The sequence below is a fragment of the Giraffa tippelskirchi genome, chromosome 9 (genome assembly GCF_054371585.1).
Source record: "Giraffa tippelskirchi isolate mGirTip1 chromosome 9, T2T-mGirTip1v1.2.pri, whole genome shotgun sequence".
Taxonomy (NCBI): domain Eukaryota; kingdom Metazoa; phylum Chordata; class Mammalia; order Artiodactyla; family Giraffidae; genus Giraffa; species Giraffa tippelskirchi.
Window position 1 is genome coordinate 158,964,254 of NC_137283.1, and position 17,059 is coordinate 158,981,312.

A 17,059-nucleotide genomic window follows, 5' to 3' on the forward strand; every position below is an offset into this window, starting at 1 on the left:
CTTTTGAGGTAGAAATCTGCTTTTGGTTTTCAAACTCCGTTTGAGCAGAGAGACTGTATGATTTGGGCTTCCCTGATAGCTCAGATGGTAAAGAATCTGCCTGCAATGCAGGAGATCCAGGTTCGATCCCTGGGTTGGGAAGAATTCCTGGAGAAGGAAACGGCAACCCACTTTAGTTATTCTTGCCTGGAGAATCCCATGGACAGAGGAGCCTGGCAGGCTACAGTCCACGGGGTCGCAAAGAGTCAGATATAACTTAGCAGCTAACACATATACACAGGCACACAGTATGATTTGCTTGATGACTTGTCCTGGATGGTTCTTACTTGTAGGACAGGGCATTTTAAACATACAGGATGGACTGGAAATGGAATGGCTCACTCGTGTAGAGCAAGTGAGTTCCTGGTTTTTGATGCCATGCATCTCAAGAACTAAGTCTCAAGTTGACTTTGGGGTTTAGATCACCATGCTGCCTGCAGAGACTGTCTCCTTGGCCTTGGAGTGGCTTCTGAATGCATCTTGGATCCAGGTCAAGTGTTCCTGGCCCTTACATTCATTGCTAGCTCACCTCAGAGAACAGATGACTGTCACTACTTCCCCTCTTTCTCTGGTATCTGGCACGTGTTCCTGGTGATCGATGAAGCACCATCCTCTCTAACCTACAGCCTCTGACTTTCCCTGGCAGTGGAGGGGGCAGAGGGCCCTTTCCTCTGCAGTTCTTCCATCCCACCACCCCAGGATTTCAAGGTGGCTTTCCTGTGTTCACCCAGGCAGTAGTCTCCTGGGTTGAGTGTTCTCTTTTTTCTGCATGCGTTTTCTGTCCTGTAGAGTTGAGTTCAGAGACCCTCTTAGGAGCTAGGAACTGGGAGTGATCAGTTATGGGAGTAATCGGTCACTTTACCTGATGGCCTAATACGTTGTCATTTAAGAAGGGCAAAAAGAGACGTTTGTATTTTTTTATTAAAAAAAAAAAGTCACGTTAAGTTACAAATACTGAGCTATCACCGATTCTTCAGATGTGGCCGTCTCTGAAAGAACAGATAGTCGGAATGCTGCCGTGTGTGTAAGGTATGTTCAATGGGAAGTTCAAACTATGGAAAGAAATAAGATCTAGTGAAATAACACTAGTAGGAGATGGTGTCAGGTTTAAATTTTGCTTTTAAAAACTTAGGTCGGACTCTTTGCCAGTATTTAGTTAGTAGCAGGTAAAGCATCCTTGAACCAGTGTGAGGTCCTTTCTGCTTTCCTGAGAGGACCCCAGGCCCCATGGAGGTTCTCTTGGACTCTGATTCTCCAAGCGATAGTTCTTGCCCCCATTTTTCCTGTTTTAACCGTTTCTTTTCTACCTTGCTTTGCTGAACTGACAGTTGTCTCCCACCACCTAAAGAATAATTGCGTTCCCGAAGAAAGAAATGGTGACTTGTTTTTGGTTTTCTTTGTGTTTGTAGGTCAAGAAGTCACAAACTGCATCCTGTGTTTGTGCAGCCTCAGACCTAAGATTGTTTTTTTACATTTTTATAGGATTGTTAAAAAAAAAAAAGCAGAGAAAAATACACAGCAGAGACCTCCGTCACTCACAAAAGCTAACATGTTTACAGAACAGGGGTGCTGACCCTGGACCTGAGTCGTTTTGGGGGTGGAAATGGGGAGATTAGAGCCTATGTTTTTCTCAAAAGTGATGTTTAACTTCCCTTAGAAGCTGATCGAAAGATGCAGGGGGAATGTTGATTTGCTCCCAGTGACCTTTTCTTTGGGCCTGGTTGGCGGCCGGGCTTTTATCTGTTGAGTTTTCATCTCTGGAGGGGCTAAGCGTCAGGACTGTCATTACATTTTGAAAACGCTGTTGGTTCAGGGAGCCCGTAGACTGAAGGTGTGGAGGGCATCTGCTCTGCCTTAGGTATAGACGAATAGAAAGAACACAAGAGCCTGATGCTTTCCTGGTGGCTCAGTTGGTAAAGAGCCTGCCTGCAATGTGGGAGACCCAGGTTCGATCCCTGGGTGGGGAGACCCCCTGGAGAAGGGAATGGCTACCCACTCCAGTATCCCTGCCTGGAGAATCCCGTGGACAGAGGAGCCTGGGGGGTACAGTTCATGCAGCCCATGGGGTCGCAGAGAGTCAGACACGACCGAGCGACTGATACAAACAAAAGCTTGATGCTGCTGCAGGAGTGTTGGTGTCACCCTCTGCAAGTCATAGGAGAGCATATTCCCTTTTCTCTGTCTTCAGGAGGATTTGATCGCATCTTGTAGGCTATAATATAACTTCAAAAATTATATTAAATGTAGAAACACTCATCATTCCTCTTCAAAAAAAAAAAACAACGTAGACTTGGTTTAGTGGCCATGTGGTCTTGATTTCCACCCGTTATTAGTATCTCCTCATTGCTTTTGTTGGTTTGGCTTCATCAGATTTAGAATGGAGTGATGGGCAGAGAGCACAGGGCGGGGCTGTGTTCCAGAAAGTGCCATTTAAAATCACCCGTGTCATGCTTTGCTCAGTGGATCCCGGTGAAGTCCTCTTAGATCGTAATTTCTTTAAAAGATCGTGGGCATGCACCCCCTACCACTCCACCCTAGGGAACACAGAAAACGCAGCCCTGGCAAGCGTGTGGTCCTAGCGGAGTTGCATAAATATGGTTAATGTACAGACCTACACCGTTAACAAGGGTGACTCAGTGTGCTGTGTGTGGAGCTGGCAGAGACCCCCTTTGCCGGCCGCCGCATTCCCGGGGCTGATGAATGTCTCCATTGCTCGGCTCAGTGGAGCAGGAAGTGGGAGGACTCTCCCCAGGAGCCTTGCTTGTTTTTCCGACGCTCGCTCCAGTTCTGGGGGGCGCTGCATTGGGCGTGTCTCCTGTTCCTTCCTGGAGTCGTGACACGGCCAGCAGTTGCTTGTGGCCTTGAGCTGGGGGGTCTGCAGGCCTGGCTTACGGGGATCCCTCTAGCCTTGGGGTGACATGGAGCTAGTTTGAGACAGGTGGCCCCCCTGCCTGCCTACTGGGTGCTGTCCTGCCTGCGCTCTTCATCTTGTAGCTGGAAAGTTGCTTCTTGTCTCCTGTCTCACCAGTCAGCCCAATTCCATCCCCCTCCTCTGAGTTTACACATTTCTGTTGACTGTAGTACTCTGCTAGGGGCTGGCAAGCTTTAAATTTGCAGGATAAGGGACGTGGGTTACTTCCACCGGAGCTTCGTCACAGTCTGCAGTCATCCCGCTCTTGCACTTCGATGGCCTTTCGGCAGGACATGGTGCCAGGCGTGGGTTCTGGCCTCCTGCCCTCAATCCGCTCTGTGCCTGTGCCCACCCTCCTTGGCTGGCATCGGGCTGTCTGGTCAGTATTGCAGGCAGCAGGAGCCTTTGCTCTAAGGGTCTGGTTGAGATGAGTTTGGGTCCCCCTCCCCTGCCTCCACCCAGGGGGTGCAAGTCGTTGGGTTTAATCCAGTAGCGCTCTCTGAAGTCTCTGCAAACAGAACAGGGGAAGAGGGTTAGTGGGTCAGAGCATTCCTGCAGGGTTGATAGCATCTTTCCGAGAAACATTTAAAAGCTAAACATTAACATGAAGCAGTTAACCTTTGTAAATGAACCTGCCTGTGAATAGCTTCAGTTTTCCAAACAAACAGTTTAAGGAAAATTACCCACTGGAAATGATGAAACAGACTATCGATCCTTTGAAATGATTTGCAGAGAACATGAGTTTTTAGACTATTTCTTGGCTAAGGCAATTAAAATTATGTGGTGTATTACTTTGGAGCTGAGATTTGGGGGCTGTTTCACATAAACTGGGTGACCAGGCTTTTACTCAGGGGCACACCTGTGGACTTGACTGCTTTACCTTCAGAGTTTGGTGGCACTTGGAAAGCACAGGGTCTTGCCAGCTGTAATGGGTTTCATGAGTGACATTCCCCTGGACCCCTTTTTCCTCCCCGCACCGGTTTTATTGAGGTGTAATTCACAAATAAAATTGCATATATTTGAAGTGTACAACGCGATGGTTTGGTTTAGTCCTTGATTTTTTAAAAACAGAAGGCCATTCGTTCGTGGAGATGAGAGAGAGTCCTTGTGAGTTAGAATCCAGTAGGGCTTCCCTGGTGACTCAGATGGTAAAGAACCCACCTGCCAATGCAGAAGACCTGGGTTCAATCCCTGGGTCAGGAAGATCCCTTAGAGAAGGGCATGGCAATCCATTCCAGTATTCTTGGCTGGAGATCCCTGTGGACAGAGGAGCCTGGTGAGCTACAGTCCCTGGGGTGGCAAAGAGTCAGAGGCAACTGAACAGCTAACACACACTCACAAGCGTGGGCCAGATGCCCAGAGGAGGAGCTTCTCTTCATGCCAGTGAAACCGTGTCTGCAGATCCCTGTCAGGCTCCAGGCCTTGCTTGGGGCCACAGCAGTGATGAAGACCCCCATCCTCCGGAGCTTACTCGCACGTTAGCAGGTTGGGGTGTCTGGTGACAGTGGGGGAGGCACAGAGAGAGCTGGAGAGGTTGAAAAGGCCACGCCAAGCAGGTGACGCTTCCCCTGGGGCCTGAGCAAGGTGAGAGGGGATGCCAGGGACCATTCCAGGCAGAGGCAGTGTCACTTCCCTGGGCTGAAGGGCCCCTCGAGGCCAGTGTGACTGCGTGGAGTGGTCCCCAGGGTCAGGGACAGTGGAGAAGCTGGGATCGCACCCTCATTGTGATGGGAAGTGGCCCCTGGTGGATTTTGAGCAGGAGTGATGTGACTCAAGGGAATTTTATTTTTAAAAAAAAATCTTTTTTTTTTTTTTTTTTTTGAGTTTTTTCTTTTTAAAATTTTTTATATTGGGGAATAGCTGACTAAGGAACTCAGCCATATATACACATGTACCCATTCTCCCCCAAACTCCCCTCCCCTGGTGGATTTTGAGCAGGAGTGATGTGACTCGAGGGAGTTTTGTTTTATTTTTTAAAAAATCTTGTTTTTGTTTTTTGAGTTTTTCCTTTCTAAACTTTTTATTTTATATTGAGGAATAGCTGATCAACAACTCTGTGTTGGTTTCAGGTTGAATAGTGAAGGGACTCAGCCATGTATACACAGGTACCCATTCTCCCCCAAACTCCCCTCCCATCCAGGCGGCCACAGGACATTGAGCCGAGTTCCCTGTGCTGTACAGCAGGTCCTTGTTGTTGGTCCATTTTAAATTCAGCAGGGTGTACCTGTCAGTCTCAAACTCCCTGACGCTCCCTTCTTCCATCCTTCTTCCCGGCAACCGTGAGTTCATTGTCTTAAGTCTGTTTTGTAAGTCAACTCTTCTGCATCATGTCTTTTTAGATTCTGCACATCAGGCATGTCATACGATATTTCTCCTCTGACTTCACTCGGTATGACAATCTCTAGTGACTCAGTGGAATTGTAAAAGGGTTGATCTGGTGGTTGTAGAGATGGTGGCTCAGAGTCGGGTACATGGAAGCTGGAACCCAGAGGCCCCCTTAAAAGAGCTCATTGCAGGCAGGGGAGGACTTGCTGCCGGGGTGCTGTGAGGTGGTCACTGAGGGAGGGTAGGGACAGGGAGCTGTGAGTCCCCAGATGGGGATGGGACTGTGTGGCTGGTGGGGAGGGAACGGGCAGGCAGGAGATGCTCCCGGGAGCAGCTGGAGCCCTGTAGGCCTTGACTGTATCGTCCTCGGGGGCCTCATGGCCTGGAGCCCTTGAGGCATGGAGCCTGGTGTCACGGGGCGGAGGTTGCAGGCTTCGCCACGCTGCTGGCGACGCCCCCCCCCACCCCAGGAAGGCATGTGTGGAAGCCCCTCCTTCTCCCTTCTCTCTCCCAGGTGCCCTGTTATGCTTTCGACAGAGAGCTCAAGAAACACGATTTAAACCCACTGATCAAGACCAGCGGTGCTTACTTGGTGGACGACTCTGACCCGGACACGTCTCTATTCATCAATGTTTGCAGGGACATAGGTCTGCGTCTGAGGGTGTTGGGGGTGGGAGTGGGGGGAAGGATTTCTTCGGAGGATTCAGTGCCTTTGCCCTGGCACTGTAGGGTTCCCGTGGCGCTGGGAGGAAGGGGTACATCCTTTAGCCACCAGCAATGTCCTGTGTCCCTGCTTCCTAGCCCCTCCTGTGGACCAGGGGCAGAGCCAGCGTTACGCTGCCGCGTCCTCACTTCCTGGCTGCCCGGCCGGGCAGAGAGCTCGTCCCGTTGTCCACTTTCAGAGTGGGCATTGGCTTGCCCAGGGTGTCGGGATGTGATCCTACTCATTCTTGTTTCCAAATGTCTATTACCTTATATTGGAGACTTTAAGAAAATTTGATGGTTTTTACAAGAGATCCTGGACCCAAGGTTTGAGTGTGATTGCTGTGCCCGATGCGTGGTCTGATTCAGTGTCTTGTGTACCTCTTACAGAGGCGCTCCGGGCCTCGAGTCCGCGGCTGCGTGTGTGTCCCACCGGTGCGGCCGCCTGCCTAGTGAGAGGGGACCGGGCGTTCGACGTGGGCCGGCCCCAGGAGGGGCTGAAACTCGTGAGCAATGACAGGTCAGTCTGCTGTTGGCAGGGGCAGTCCTCAGCAAGAGCCTGGCTTTTCAAGGGAGTTGCAAGAATACCCCTTTTCAACAGGGCTTGAGAAAGGCCTTGCCAAGGGACTACTACTTCACACGTGCTTGTAAACTTACTGGTCCTTGCTTGAGTCGCATATTCTTGGTGACTTTCTAATCTCTTCTCTCTCAGAGCAGGAACACGTGTATCATGCTGCAGCCCACATCCATGTGGGTCCCATTTCATGAACTTGTAACTACCTTACGGTGTGTTTGGTTGCCTTATCCTGCTTCGTCACCCCTGACATTGGTTTTATGTCCGTAGTTTTATCTCTTCTTTAAAAAAAAACAGTCCTGGGGGGCAAGCGGTAGGAGGGCCACTTTACCAGTGTCCTGCTGGGTGCAGTTTGCTTCCTGACTGGGGTCCGGTGGGCCCCCTACCCCGCCACGGGCCCCGTAGCTTCCGGCGGGGGTGGTTCATTTTCTCTTAAGGAGCTGTGCTGTTGACACACGCTCTCCTCCTGACTTGTGTTTGCCCCTGGCTTGGCAGAGAGCTTGCTCTCTCTGATGGGTCCCACGTGACCACGTCCTGGACTTGATGCGAGGATTTTTATCCACTCTCTGCTCCAGGGCCCTTTGGTAGACGTGCTGCTGTGCCTGCTCGCGTCTGGAATGCGTGCGTGTGCAATTACAGACCGCACTCTGTCCCCAGAAAACACTGGCGTGTGACCTAAATTGAAGCACGCTGGGAGATCCCCTCATGCGCGTGTGTGTGCGTCTGCCAGGGCCGCCACAGCAAAGTGCCGCAGGCTGGCTGGGCAGCTCCTCTGGCTCCCTCTCAGCTCTGGAGGCGGAGGTGTCTGCGGGGGGCATGGTGGGGGCTCCTCCTGAGACTCTTGGTCTCAGCTTGTGAACGGCCGCCTTCTCTCCATGTCCCCTCATGGTCTTCCCTCTGTGTGTCTGTGTCCCGAGCCCCTCTCCTTATAAGGACAGCTGTCCTGTCTCGGGTCCACTCCAGCGACCTCATCTTCATCCCCTCCTCCAAGGCCCGCGGGTCCAAACACAGTCACGTCGGAGGTGCTGGGCGTTGGGGCTTCTGCTTGTGAAATTTGCGGGGACGGAGTTCAGCCTCTCACCCTGTCTTCAAGTGATAAACAGGCGCTCCTCCCTGCTGAAAAGGGCTGGAGAGGGCTCTGGAGAGCGTGGGCATGGAGCGAAGGCCCGAGGTCACCTTCAGAGACCAGGAAGGTTGTCTGCTTTTGGTGCCTCTGTGGCCGCAGCCTGCAGCGAAGCCAGCGCCCCTCGGGCCTTTCCAGGGTCTGTCTGCCTGCCGGTGGGAGGCCGGTGGGAGGCCGTGTGGCCAGTGCTCTGGCCCATCTTCAGGTTTAAAAAAGAAAGTCCTTGGTTTGCACTGAAAAGTTGTCATTTAGAGAGGAAGTGGTTGTGCAGCCTCGTGGGCTGAAATGCACTTGGCCAGCTGGGCTGTGTTTGTTTTGTTTTGTTAGATGGTTTATGATTTTGTTCCTTGTCCTCCCAACAGCTTTTCTAAGAACTTAAGTTTACATGGTGATTATTTGACTTTTGTTTTGTTTTGTTTGTTTTTTAAGAAAGTATAGCACTCATTGAAGGTCACTTAAATTTTATATCCCCCAAATGAAAATAAACATGAGTTAGTCTGTCCTGTGGTTTCCTTTATGTTTGTGACCTACCATCTGTTCTCCTCTCACCTGAATGAGGGTGCTGAGGGCAGGCTGAAGTGGGCTGTGATGTCTGCGTTGGTCACCCTAACCCTCTCTTCCCGACGTGTGCATCTCCAGGCTCGTCCTGAGTTACGTGAAGGAAGGGGCCGTCCAGCTGGACTTCTGTGATGGCCACAGCCCGGCGGTGACCATCACGTTTGTGTGCCCCTCAGAGCGCAGAGAGGTGAGTGGCTTGTCTTCAGCCATACGCCCCAGTGGTGTTCAGCGGACCCGTGTCCAGAGGCCCCGTGCAGGAGCCGCGCCGCCGTGGACGTGGAAGCCGAGGGGCCCAGGCTGGACCCGGCTGTGTGCCACATGTGCTTGGCTGGCTGTTTGCTGTTTCGCAACCACCCCGAGGGGCCCCTGTCTACACCCGCAGGATGGTGTTTTCGTTCAAGGGTCGTGTGAGATGACATCCAGTGGTTCAGGGACAGATTTTTTAAGAAAACACTTGACAGCGAGGCGGATGTCAGTAAATATTTGAGAAAAAAAACAAACAAACCAAATGTACATACCCTGAACCTGTGGATCTCATGTGTCTGCTAACTGCTTCGGATGAGGTGAGGTCAAAGTGGTTAGGTGGTTTGTAGGAGCATAGTAAGAAACGAGTTGTGCAGATGGTGTGTAGGCCTGGCAGACAGCGCGCTGGGGTTCTGGGGGTGCTACCGGTGTAGGGAAAACAAGGACCCGAAGGGAGATTCCTGCAGCCTGAAGAGGAGAGTGTTGGCCCCCTCACCTGCCTGCCTGCCCCCCGCCCACAGGCAGATTGATGACTCTGTCCTCTGGCTGTTTACTCAAATTCCAGTGCCCGTAGTAAACTCCTTGAGGGTAGGGCCCGTGTCTGCTGTGTCCTTGGGCCCCGGGCCAGCGCAGTCCCTCAGGTCCTCTGCTGCTTAAGTGTCTTCGCAGATGGCAGTGCTGCTGAGGGGAGGCGTCCCCAGGGAGGAAGGGTAGGGCTTTCCTCCAATTTATTTCTGCCTGTCCTCCCTGCAGAATGAAGTAGGAGGAACGGAATTCTTTTGCCAAAGAATGTCCTCCCCCAAACAAACGTGGAATTTGCTCTGCTTTCTGGCTGGCAGCTGGTCGTTTTGCGTGTGTGTGTGTGTGTGTCTGTGTGTCTGTGTGTGTGTGTGGCGCGTGGTGGGGGGGTGGAGAATGAGACTACAGTGTGGGTCCAGCTAAACTTCCAGGGCTGCGTGGTGTCACCTCAGCCAAGGCCTGGCGGATCAGTACGCGACGCTAGTCCTGAACGTGATCGCGAGGAGTGTCCTTTATACTTGTTTTGCATGTATTTGTGTATTTCTTCTTTCCATCCTACAAGTGGGAATCAGAATCAGGGAGCCCGTGAGACGCTCTAAGCCGGCAGTGGTCTCGGCGTTTCCCCCTCTGATGTGTGCCGCGTCCACTGAGCCTCATTCTGCACTCTCACGAAGGAGACGGCGGGGAGTTCCCCTCCCTTCTCCATGGGATGCGAGGCGGTCGAGGCTGGTGTGTCCTCAGTGGAGCTTACGAGGTTCTGTGTCCAGCCTGACTGTCGCCTGGGCAGAGCTTGGGTGACTTAGACCTGGGGCCCTTAATACTTAGAAGGTTTATTGAAGTATTTTCACCGGCTCATTAAATGCTTTTAGGAGCTGGAACTTTAGTAAAACGTTCACCTTGTCACATAAATCTCTTTTAGAAAGCTTTACTCAATTTACATACTGTAAAAATTCACCCAGCGTAAGTGCAGTTTAATGGTTATTAGTGCACTAACCGAATTGCACAATTATCGCCTCAGAACTTTTCCATCACCCAGAGAAGCCTCGTGCCCAGCCACCATCACCCCCTGCTCACCCAGCCTTGGCCGCCGCCACGAGCCCCCGCTCTGCCCCTTGGCCTCTGCCTTTCCTGACCTCCCACGTACATGGCGTCACACCCCACACGGCCTTGGGCGTCTGGCTGCTCTCACTCAGCGCGCGGTCCACATCACTGTTTGTTTGTCAGGCTGCCCTCAGCCAAGGGGTTAGTTAGGGCATCGATTTTTTGAGTAAGCGGTCGGGGCTGGACTTGGACCTCTGCAGCTTGTTAACCACGTGATGGTGAAATTGGCACTTGGTCCCATGCCTGGCACGTAGCAGGTGCTCAGTAAACGTTTGCAGCATGAGGTGCCCAGAGGCAGCGCGGCTGTACCTGATGCTTGGGCCGGGGAGAGGACCGCTCCCCCAGGGACGGTTAGAAGGATGGCACTGCGTCCCTGTGAACAGTGACTTACTGCACAGCACCCTTCCCAGAGGGTGGGCTTGGGGGGTCGGTGACAGCCTGGCCTCACCCGGGAGCAAAACTGGTTTGAGTACAAGTGAAGCCTGCCCAAGACCCTGTGGACATTCCTAGGAAGGGGTGAGGGACCATCTCTCCCATGGACATTCCTTGGAGGGGCTAGGGACCGTCTCTCCAGATGCACACAGATGCAGTGATTCCCACCCCCTGTGGGGGGGTCCATCTGGCACAGGCTCAGTAGCACCTGTGACAGAAAGGAGTGAACAGACCGTAGGCCTTTCGCACGTTGTGGCTGCTCGCCAGGGGCATGGTGGGGCAGGGGAGACCGTGTTCAGGGCAGGCTCCCAGGCTGAAGTTGGCGTGTGACTCTGAGAGGGACCGGAAGAGCTGCGAGGAAGCGGAGTTATTACAAGTCAAATAGTCACAAGCTGTTAAGGGCCATGGCAGTACCAGAATGAGAACAACGTCAAAACCCAGCAGCACACCCTTGAGCGTTTCCAGAAGCAGAGAAACTCTGCATTTGAGCTGCGTGAATAAAACAAACCTCTCTTCCTTTTTCACCGGGTTCGCGGCAGGGCACCATTCCCAAGCTCACGGCAAAATCCAACTGTCGCTTTGAGGTCGAGTGGGTCACCGAGTATGCCTGCCACAGAGATTACCTGGAGAGCCGGAGCTGCGCCCTGAGCAGCGCGCAGCACGACGTGGCCGTCGACCTCCAGCCGCTGAGCCGGGTGGGAGGTGAGCAGGGCCCTGGGCGCCGGAGGGGGCCCGGGCCGCGTGCCCCCTGCCCCGGGGCAGGCGCTGCAGGTCAGACGGGAGGGGGCTGTGGCTCTCCCATGCCTTTGCGTGTCGCGAAGCCCCTTCTCGTGTATCCCCCTTTCCTCAGCCTCCTCGTTCTACACCTCGGAGTCAGACGAGTATACATATTATTTGAGTGTCTGTGGAGGAAGCCAAGCACCCATCTGTAATAAGAAAGATGCTGCGGTGTGCCAAGTGAAAAAGGCAGATTCCACTCAAGTCAAAGTGGCCGGGAGACCCGAGAACCTGACCCTCCGGTGCGTACGGCCCCCGCGTGATTCTCAAGGGCGTCTTGCATGTCCCTGTGAAGCCTAACATGCTCCTCTGCCCGCCCTCTGCTTCCGTTTTCTAAAGGGAAGTCAGCTGAGCGCAGGGACGTCAGCTGAGCGCAGGGACGTCAGCTGAGCGCAGGGACGTCAGCTGAGCGCAGGGACGTCAGCTAAGCTGGCATTTTCTTTCCTGCTTGAGTCAGGCAAGTGCCGTTTGTCGCTGACCCAGGTGGATGTTTTTCCTGGCTTTGCAGCACAAGTGCTTTTTTTAGTACGGTTTGTTTTATAATCTGTTGTCTGTAGGGAACCGTACTGTAGCAAAGTTACTTAATTAGTTGATAGGGCTTTTGCATTTTACAACTTACGTATCTTAGGAGTTTTGATTTTTCTCCGGCGGTTTGAGAAATTGAAATGCCACTGGCATCATACCCAGAGTTGAACAACCAGGAGAATGCATTCAGTGCAATTCTCCTGACCCCTGAAGTCAGGAGTTACCTTCACAAAAGCTTTTATCAAAGCTTTAGTTCTCTGAAATTGTCATCCAGGATCCCTCCGTCAGACATTCTGTGACAGTTGCTGGCAGAGCTGTGTATTCTTGGGCATAAATTATTTTGTACAGAACCCCAAAATGAGAGCAGAAGAGTCTTCATGGTCTTGGCAGAACCTTCTGCGCTCTCTTCCAGCCAGTTATCACTTTGAAGTGAGAGGATGGCAAGCACGTCCACTTGGAGCTCTTTTCCTCTGGACAGTCCTGCCCCTGATGGCAGGAGCGTGTCCCCAGCTGTTTGTGTCTGTGCTGATCTGTGGACGGTGTGCGAAAGTCTTAACGTAGAAATGCTTAGACGTTCAAGTTTCTTTCTTGGTTCTACCAAACATGTGTCTGTGTGTATGTTACAAAAACCCAGGTACTCGGACGGAGACCTCACCTTGATCTATTTCGGGGGCGAAGAGTGCAGCTCCGGCTTCCAGCGGATGAGCGTCATCAACTTCGAGTGCAATCAGACGGCAGGTGGGCACCCCCGGGGGCGGGGGTGGCTCTGCATCGCTGGGCCGGGTTCGTGGAAGCAGAGGGCTGGGGGGCAGTCAGACTTTCTCCTGCAGACGGGGCCCTACAAGGCCCCCTCTGTGGTAGCGGGCAGGAGGACCCCCCACCTACCCCACCAAGGGTGGACACACACATCCTGTTTCCATTTTCTGTTGGTTCTGGGAGTGGGCACAGCACTGGGCTCGCCGGGGAAGCCTTTCTGTCCCATGTTCAGCTCTCACCGAGATGTGGATGGAGCCAGTGGGCTGGGCTGCTCAACAGCTCTTTTTCCAGGAAACGAGTTTCTAGGTGAACCTTTCTGCAGTTGGTTGCCCTGCTATAGAGGTTGCATTCTGGGGATTGTAAGAGGCCACAGGGCGGCTTTAAGTGGAGTGGTGGGCTTCCCTGGTGGCTCAGATAGTAAAGAATCTGCCTGCAATGCAGGAGACCCAGGTTTGATCCCTGGGTTGGGAGAATCCCATGGACAGAGGAGCCTGGTGGGCTACAGTCCACGGGGTCGCAAAGAATCGGACATGACTGAGCAACTAACACACTGAGTCTTTCTAAGCGACTGAGGAGCTTCCTTGAGGCCACCGTGGCACTGGCATTTCTGTTCCCACTCCAGCGATTCTACACGCGGTTGGGGTCTGTTGAGAGGTGATGGGGGTCTCACCCTCATCAGAGCACCATCCCCTCCGGGGACCCCCAAACTGTGACCTCCACCCCCACCCCACCCCCGTTCTCTGCATGCCGGCCGGGCCTCAGCCCAGAGCTCCAGTCTGGGAACCGCCCGAGTCCGGCCCTACCCGCACAGCCGGCCAGCTCGCCCCATCCCTCCACCCCAAGGGGCCCCTGGTTCCTCCCTGTGTTTGTTTTGTACGTTCCCATGGAAGAGCTTTAACCTTCTGGTCCCAGGGCAGGTTCCTACGTGATTTACCGGGGGTCTGGGATAGGCAGCCATGCGTGGCAGGAGCCGAGCTTTAGAGGCAGGTGTCTGAAGGTGAACGCGGGCAGGAGAGGGGGTGACTCACCCCTGGGGCGCAAGCAGACTCACCTGGAGTGAAGCAGGTGGGAGGGCACCAGGGCGCCCCTCGGTTCCCGTTGCCATCCACCACCGTCCCCGTGGTTCATGGCCCTGCTGTGGTCCGCCAGCCCCCCCCACCCACGCACATCCTGGTCTTCACATTGGAGTCGTGTTCTCAGTTGATTGATCGAACACGTTTTATTGATTCCTGTCTGCGAGGCCTGGGGACGCCCTGATGGCTGAGAGCTCTCTGGGTGTGTGCAGACCAGAGACAGGGAGAGAAGGGTGTTGGGGACCACAGTGCGGGGTGACGCGAGGTGGCGTCAGGGCGCCCGGCAAGGTCTGTCTCTGGGGGCCTGTGTTAGGAGGAAGGCACTAAGGTCAGTGGGCTGGTGTCTGGGTCACCCCTGAGGACTAGGAGGTGCTGTGTGGGGGAGGCCTATGGGACAGTGGCAGGGGGGTGAGCCAGGCTCCAAAGATGGGGGCCAAGGGGCTGATGCTCATAGCAGGAGGAGCAGCTCATGCAGAGGTGGGCATTGGGGTAGCCATGAGCAAGTCAGAGCTGAAGGCCCCAACCCTAGCTAAAGAGAGTGTGGAGTACTGTGGGGATCTCGTGTGTCCTGCGGAGGGGTCTGGACTCTGTCCGGAAACCATTGTGCAGGGGCTGGGGGGGGAGACACACATCTGGCTTGGGTGCGGCCTCTGGAACTGTCTCCCTCCTGCTGGAAGGCCCCCTGGCCCACCCCAGATTCTCTATCCCTCTGCCGTCATCCCTAGCTCCTCCAGGCCTTCAGGAGGCCCTCTCCGAAGTCCACCCCTTCCTCTCTGTCTGGGCGCCCCCTGGGAAAGGCAGCCTCCTCCTCGCCCCCGAGTCCCCCACCCAGACCCCCGGGTGGCCTGCCCCCACCCCGGCTGGGCTGGTCTCCCAAACCCCCCTGCTAGCCGGGCGGGTGGCTCTGCTGCGGGCGCCCTGTGTGGGCCAAGGCCCCCTCCGCCCCATCACTGCCTCCTCTGGCCGCGCTCCGTCTGAGCTTTTTATTAATGACTTGGCCGAGGTGGTCGGGAATGCGCTGATCTCATCTGGGCACATTGGGAGGATCGAATGGTCACCCCCGAAGACCGCAGGAGGATGTTGAGGAGGGCCCCTGGTCAGGGACTCCCAGGAAAGACCCGGGAGTCGTGCCAGGAAGCTAGAGAGCCCAAGTGGGCTGGAGACTGGAAAAACGATTAGAGGTCATTCGTTTTTTTTTTTTTTCCTTTTTGTTAGGAAAGTTTTCGAATCTATAAGTAGAAGGAACATTACGATGAAAACTTACATGCCTACCCCTCAGGCTAAACAGTCGTTAATGTTTTACCAAATTTGCTCCGTGTTTATGTGCTCCATCTCATCAGCGATGGATCGTGACCTTGCACCCCAACGCCAAGAGAGGACATTCCTTCACGTAACCTTGGTGCCGAAGAGCTGACAAAGTGAACAGCGATGCTCTAATCCTGAAGACGCGTGTCTTCCTAGGCTCATTTTGTTGCGACTAGTGACACAGAGACCCGACCCAGGGACTTTTAGATGTTTTTGTGGGAGACTTTGAGCCTCTTTCAGGCTGGAGTTGGATTATGAAATATTTAAGGTTCCTTCCAGCTCTGTAATTTGGAGCTAACTATATGTACTATACTGTGTGTAGTATAAAATTATTTAATTGTTGCTTTATTTGAGTTTAAGTTTAGAGAGCTTAGAGAAGAGAAGCCCTTAGTGGATTCTGTGTTTATTGGAGAAGCATAATAACGTATGTTTGCATGTTTGAATGGCTGTTAATTGGCCATGGAATCTTGTGAAGGGTGGTTTATAGTTCAACTTGGATTTCCAGGAATTATTTAGGCTTATGAATCTAGGGTTTCCTGCTTTTCAAGACACAGAGATGCATAAGTTTATTTCTTTTATCCATGACATATTTTCTTCACCATTTGTTTCAATAACTTACATCTAGATTGATGTAATAGATCTTATTATTGGTGATCCTGTCAAATAAGGACATTAGACTGTTTTGCGGGGAGGAGTTATGTTAGCCTGGGCTAGTAAAACACCATCCACGAATCCAAGTGACCGGTCACCACATTTAAGACTTAGTTTCTCTAGTTTCCACGCAGGTCTTGGGGGCCTCTGCCCTGTGCGGTCACTTGGAGACAAGTGCCTTTTCCACCTTGTATTGCTGCTGTGTGTGGACGTGGCCTCAGGACTCCACACAGGATGGGAACTGCAGTTTTTTTTTTTTTTAATGGGCCAGAACTAAGAGACGTGACCCAACTTCAAAGGCAGGGAGGCAGGAAATGTGGTTGAGCTGTGTGCCCAGAGGGAAGGTTGAACCGGTCTGACCAGTGGGCAGCCCCTTCTCCATCGGGGCAGAGGGGGGATGGGGCGGCCCCAGGCTACAGAGGAAGAGTCGCTTTGCCTCCAGCTGGTCGTGGAGTCCACATACCCTGAGGCCACGTAAAGGGTGTGCTGGGAATGAACCCATGCAGGTTGGACACCCGGGAAGCTTTCGGAATTGCATGGAGAGAATTGATGGAGAGATTACAGAAAGTCACCCTGATCCTGCTAGTGGATGGAAACCATAGGAAGATAGTGGTCCTGGAGGCAAGGCCATTGTGTATTTAAAAAGCCATGTGGTCTGAATGAACGAGTCATTTATTTTAGTTTTTTAAATTATTCGACTTGTTTGTAGTAGCTGTATAAGAATTGTAAGAATGAACCTAGTTTTATGTGTTTGAACCTAAAACCAACCAAACAAAAGCAACGTAGCTTGGTAGTGAGGAGTCTTAGTTTCCTGTTCTCCAAAAGTTCTCTGAGGAGTTAAATAAGAATGCAGGTCAGGGGCAGGCAGGCCAGTGGTTATTTAAATTTTACTTAAAATGGACTCTCCCTGTGGATCATTAGGGCGTTTCAGATGCAAACCTAGGTCCTAAGGGAGGATGAACCTAGAACCATTCACAGTACTATTGGTATTTAATCGTCTGTAAAGTTACCTGGTAAAAGAAAAACACTCTGAATGCCTCAAGCTTTCAGGAAACACAAATCTTTCTGATTCGTGAAATACCGATGTGGGTGGATGGGGAGGAGGGGTGTTGAAGAGAGCTGGAGGAGCTTCACTGCTCCAACATGGAGGGCATCGTCGTCCCAGCTGGAGAGGGTGGGCTCTGTGTTGTTTGTAAGGAAGTTGGGAGCACCGGTTCTTAGGGAGGACAGCTTATGGTACTCAAAAAAAAAAAAAAAGAAAAGAAAAAATCTAAAAAACAGAAGAAAGGAAAAACCCACAGTAGCGCGGGGAAGTACTACTGCCTTGTGGTTCTGAGTCTGGCTCTGGGGCCAGACCGTCTGGGTTTGATTTCTGGCTCCTCTGCTTTCTAGCTGTGAAGCCGTAGGCAAACTACTTAATACCCTCCTAAATCTACAGAACGGGG

General features: G+C 52.7%; 1 protein-coding gene across 1 annotated transcript in view; it reads left to right on the forward strand.

Moving 5' to 3' along the window:
- IGF2R (insulin like growth factor 2 receptor) overlaps nucleotides 1-17,059 on the forward strand; it is a 104,274-nt gene that overhangs the window by 30,332 nt on the left and 56,883 nt on the right. Inside the window, exons 5-10 of the mRNA XM_081530205.1 lie at nucleotides 5,790-5,922; nucleotides 6,368-6,497; nucleotides 8,314-8,419; nucleotides 11,067-11,229; nucleotides 11,378-11,546; nucleotides 12,464-12,567. Coding sequence (XP_081386331.1) covers nucleotides 5,790-5,922; nucleotides 6,368-6,497; nucleotides 8,314-8,419; nucleotides 11,067-11,229; nucleotides 11,378-11,546; nucleotides 12,464-12,567 — 805 coding nt within the window. The remainder of the gene's footprint in view (nucleotides 1-5,789; nucleotides 5,923-6,367; nucleotides 6,498-8,313; nucleotides 8,420-11,066; nucleotides 11,230-11,377; nucleotides 11,547-12,463; nucleotides 12,568-17,059) is intronic.